We start from the raw sequence: 4,123 nt of genomic DNA, 5'->3' as shown, positions 1-4,123 counted from the left end.
GTTTACTTTGCCTGCATGTATACGAAATACGCTCTAGAGACCAATATGAAAGTAGTGAAGATGGGATTCATATATATATATATATATATACTTTTATGCGTGTACAACTTTGTATACGCAGCAGGCAGAGCGGTAATATTTTTGTATAACCATCTGCTCGTATGTAGCTCATCAAATAGTGTCTGTAGATACACCGACTTACAAATAACGGAGCGAAAAAACATGAGGGCCGTCTACTACATCTGCTGATCAGTGCGGACTGCAGCATGGGCCTGCCTTCTCTCATATATGTACTGCACCAGGTGTTTCTCTTCCTGCACATATATATACATATACATCTATACATATTGATATATATATGTTATCTCAGTCACTTACGCTCTGGATGCCTGGTTTGTGCGTGCAACCAGTCATGTACATGTATGTGTCTATATACACATATAGACACATACATATGTATACATATACATAAATATATATATCTATATATATATATATGCAGTTGTATGTGTGTATACATATGTAGATCGAGAGTTCCAGAATACATCCGGCAGTTACTCTTCATGCCCTGCATAGTGACGACAGAGTCAGCACGTCTCTCTCGTGGCGGTAGTGGCTGTAGCCTGACAGCAGACGATTCTGCATGTTGTTGCTGCAGCAGTCAGCAGTCATTCTCTTCACTTGTGTGTTGTAGTTCCTGCGTCATACATATACATGTACACTCATACAGTGCTATTTAGTCGTCATATATATATATATATTTATAGGTACACACGCTAAAGCCTCCTCCATAAGTATAAATATCTTCACATCGTATATGCGATACAGGAAGAGCATGTATTGAGCCGATGCATTATTATGCAGGGCAGGAGTGCACATCCCTATCTCGCATGCAACAGCAGCTGCCGAGGAACATATGCATCAAATAGAGATATACACATGTATATACATATATCCAGATCATGTGTACATTTATACATACGTATACATATGAGTACATATGTATATATATGTGTATGTACATGGGTGTAAACGGTATGTAGATATGTACACATATAAATATATGCAGTTACACATAAATGTATACATTCATTTGTATAAAAGTAACATATATATATGTAATATATGTATGCACTTATCTAGTGTGTCTGCATTTATTATGTGGACGTAAAGTCGTTCTCCCCATATATATATATATATATATATGTATATGCATACGTATGTACCGATATATGAGTACATATTTATAGGAGTTTTTAATGTCGTTATCTAGTGTGTCTGCATTTTTTCTTGTAGAAGTAAAGTTGCACTTGTCGCCATATATGGATGTACACACATATATACATACATATTTGAGTACATATATATAAGATATTTCTATATGGCTATCAAGTGGGTCTGCACTTATCATGTGCGCTTGAAGTTGCCGTTTTCGCCATTTGGTTCTGTATGACGTTGTTGCAGCCGCGCAAATGAACTTCCTCCTGAGACGCATGGGGCGGGTCCTCAAGACCAACAGTAAGTATATATATATAAACATACATACATATACATGTGTGTACATGACGGGGCACGCATGGCGCTGGTGCTCAAGACCGATATTAGGTGGTAACAGGATCTCTTTTACTTCATATATATATGTATATATATGTATATATACATAGGTATATACATACGTATATATGTATGTATGTACGTATGTATGTATGTATGTATTTATATATATATGTATATAGGTATATGTATTTATATACATATGTATATATACATGTGTGTGTATATATATATGTATATATGTATGTATACATGTATATATAGGTGTATGTATTTATATTTATATATGTATATTTACATAGGTATATATTTGTGTATGCATACATACACACCTACACACCGGAGAAACACCTTCACACAGACACACTGCATATAGGTTCACATTACGTGTTTGTGCAGACCTCAACACATACAAATATGGTCCACTTTTTATGTGAGCAGATGCCCTAGTCTAATAAGCACATAGGTACGTAAGTATCATACACGTAGGTGGGTGTGTATGTGTGTGTACATACATATCATGCACGTACGCCTATATATAAAGACAAACGTATACACACGGTGTGTGGCCCTGAGGCGCAGCCGCGTTTCCTGGGTGGGTGTACGGGAGTCAGCACGAGACTGTACTCTTCATCTAATGAACTACCACACGTGCCGAAGTTATATCGGATTTCTCTCCAAACAAACACACGCAGACAGACCCCATGGTGTCCTCGTTTCATGCTGCAATATGCCTATCACGTCGTGTCCAGGACGTCTACGTGTGTTTATTACCTGTATGTTCACGTACATATGGGCACCTATGCCGCCATTCGCTGGTGACATGATGCCTGTGCATCTGAATCTCCCTCTCTGTGTTTGTGTTGGGTGGAGGTGGGTGTGTGTGTGTATAAACCTATATAGATATATATATATATATATATATATCTGCCTCTCTTTATGTGTATACATGTATATATATATATATCGGAGAGTCAGCGTGCTTGGGGAGTGTGTGTGTAAAGACACCCGCATATGAAAGCGCCTGTGTGTGTATGCTTCAATGTATGTAAGTGATTATATACCTGGTATGTATGTATATACGGAGGAGGAAGCAGTTCGGTGAATGGTTTTCAAAGAGAAGGAGACGTCGTTTCTCGCGATTTATTTGGTAGCAGAGAGTAGTGCGAGGAGGTCTGTGTAGTAGTAGCAAGTGTGTCAGTAGCAGGAGACTCGCACTTCGTATTGCGCGTCACACGCATAAGAAGCGGTCTCTGTTTACAGGGGGCACGTCGCATATGGCGAGCTCCCCGACCCACGCTAGTGCTTGAGTACACAGCGATACTGCTACTGCAGGAAGTGTTCCTCAAAACACGTATGAATTGCTTCACGAACAGAGATGACGAGAATTGCTGCTCGTGAGACGTGCTCCAAATATTGAAATATATGTATTTTCACAACTACAGTAATGGTAGCCTCCATCGAGTTGATGAGTAGTTGACTCTCTTAGGTAGCAGAAAAAACTTGCTCACCCTCTTCCGACGCCCATCGAGAAGGTGATGTTTGTACACGCTTGTGCGCAGTAGATCGACGGAATTGAGTTGAGCCTCTTCTTGAGAGGATGGGCGTCTGTGTGTATGTGTGTGTATGCGCCTGTAGGTGGTGGATGTGCGTGTGTGTGTGTGTGTGTATTTGTGCTCATGGTACACTTACATGAAAGCCACATACGTGCGTGTATGTATACATATACATATACATGGAAGTGTATGTATATGGATGTGGACTGTATATGTGTGTGCGTATATTCATGTGGATGAAGTGTACCTAGCACACATCGAGAGTACTGTGGGTATATGTGGATGTATGAGCACGTTGTGCGTGTATACATGTGCGCGTATGTGTATGTAGGTCAATGCATCATGGTGACTCAACATATATATATATATATATATACACATATATTTGTGAGTGTGTGGGCGTGAGTGTGAGTGTGTGGGTGTGAGTGTGTGAGTGTGAGTGTGAATGTGTGAATGTGTATACGTTCGCATACGTTATGTAAATGTGTGTACGTGTGTGTGTCTGTATGAGAGCTGCTTGTGCGCAGATAAATCTACAGGGTGGCTGCTGCACGAGCGTATTTGAAAACGATAAATTCACAAATGCTTCCCTTAGGGGAATTTCATTGTGCGTGTTGATGTCTGTGTGGTGAAATGTATGGGTTGCTTGCGTGCAGATGTGCGGCAGTTATGTTTAATACTCTGGCTGAGCGGCCTGGCGTTACTTCTCTTTCTGTTGCTCATTATCACGTAAAAATACCTGCAACAAACACTATTCCCCTCCCCCCCTTTCTAGTACCTCCTCTTCATCTTGCAAAAAACTAGTAAATTTCAGAAAGAGAGAAATACACACCCATCTTGCTAAGGTACAATTACCTTAAGAGACGTTGCATCGTTTCAGTACACTTTGGCGACCACTGCTCTTCTCTCTCATATGTATGCATATATACATATATATATATATGTACACATATATATATACCTATATATACATGTATATATAGGTATATATATGCGTTTTTCACCATAGTTTA

At 39.6% G+C, this 4,123-nt stretch overlaps 1 protein-coding gene across 1 annotated transcript in view; it reads left to right on the top strand.

Moving 5' to 3' along the window:
* LOC131479013 (uncharacterized) overlaps positions 1–3,843 on the top strand; it is an 8,352-nt gene extending 4,509 nt beyond the window's left edge. The window contains exons 3-4 of the mRNA XM_058659660.1: positions 1,465–1,518; positions 3,767–3,843. Of these exons, the coding sequence (XP_058515643.1) occupies positions 1,465–1,518; positions 3,767–3,843 (131 nt within the window). The remainder of the gene's footprint in view (positions 1–1,464; positions 1,519–3,766) is intronic.
* The last annotated feature ends 280 nt before the right edge of the window (positions 3,844–4,123 follow it).

The sequence above is a fragment of the Ochotona princeps genome, unplaced genomic scaffold (assembly GCF_030435755.1).
Source record: "Ochotona princeps isolate mOchPri1 unplaced genomic scaffold, mOchPri1.hap1 HAP1_SCAFFOLD_4109, whole genome shotgun sequence".
In the NCBI taxonomy this organism is placed as follows: domain Eukaryota; kingdom Metazoa; phylum Chordata; class Mammalia; order Lagomorpha; family Ochotonidae; genus Ochotona; species Ochotona princeps.
The sequence above is the reverse complement of the archived record's forward strand: the minus strand, read 5'-3'. Positions and strand labels throughout refer to the sequence as shown.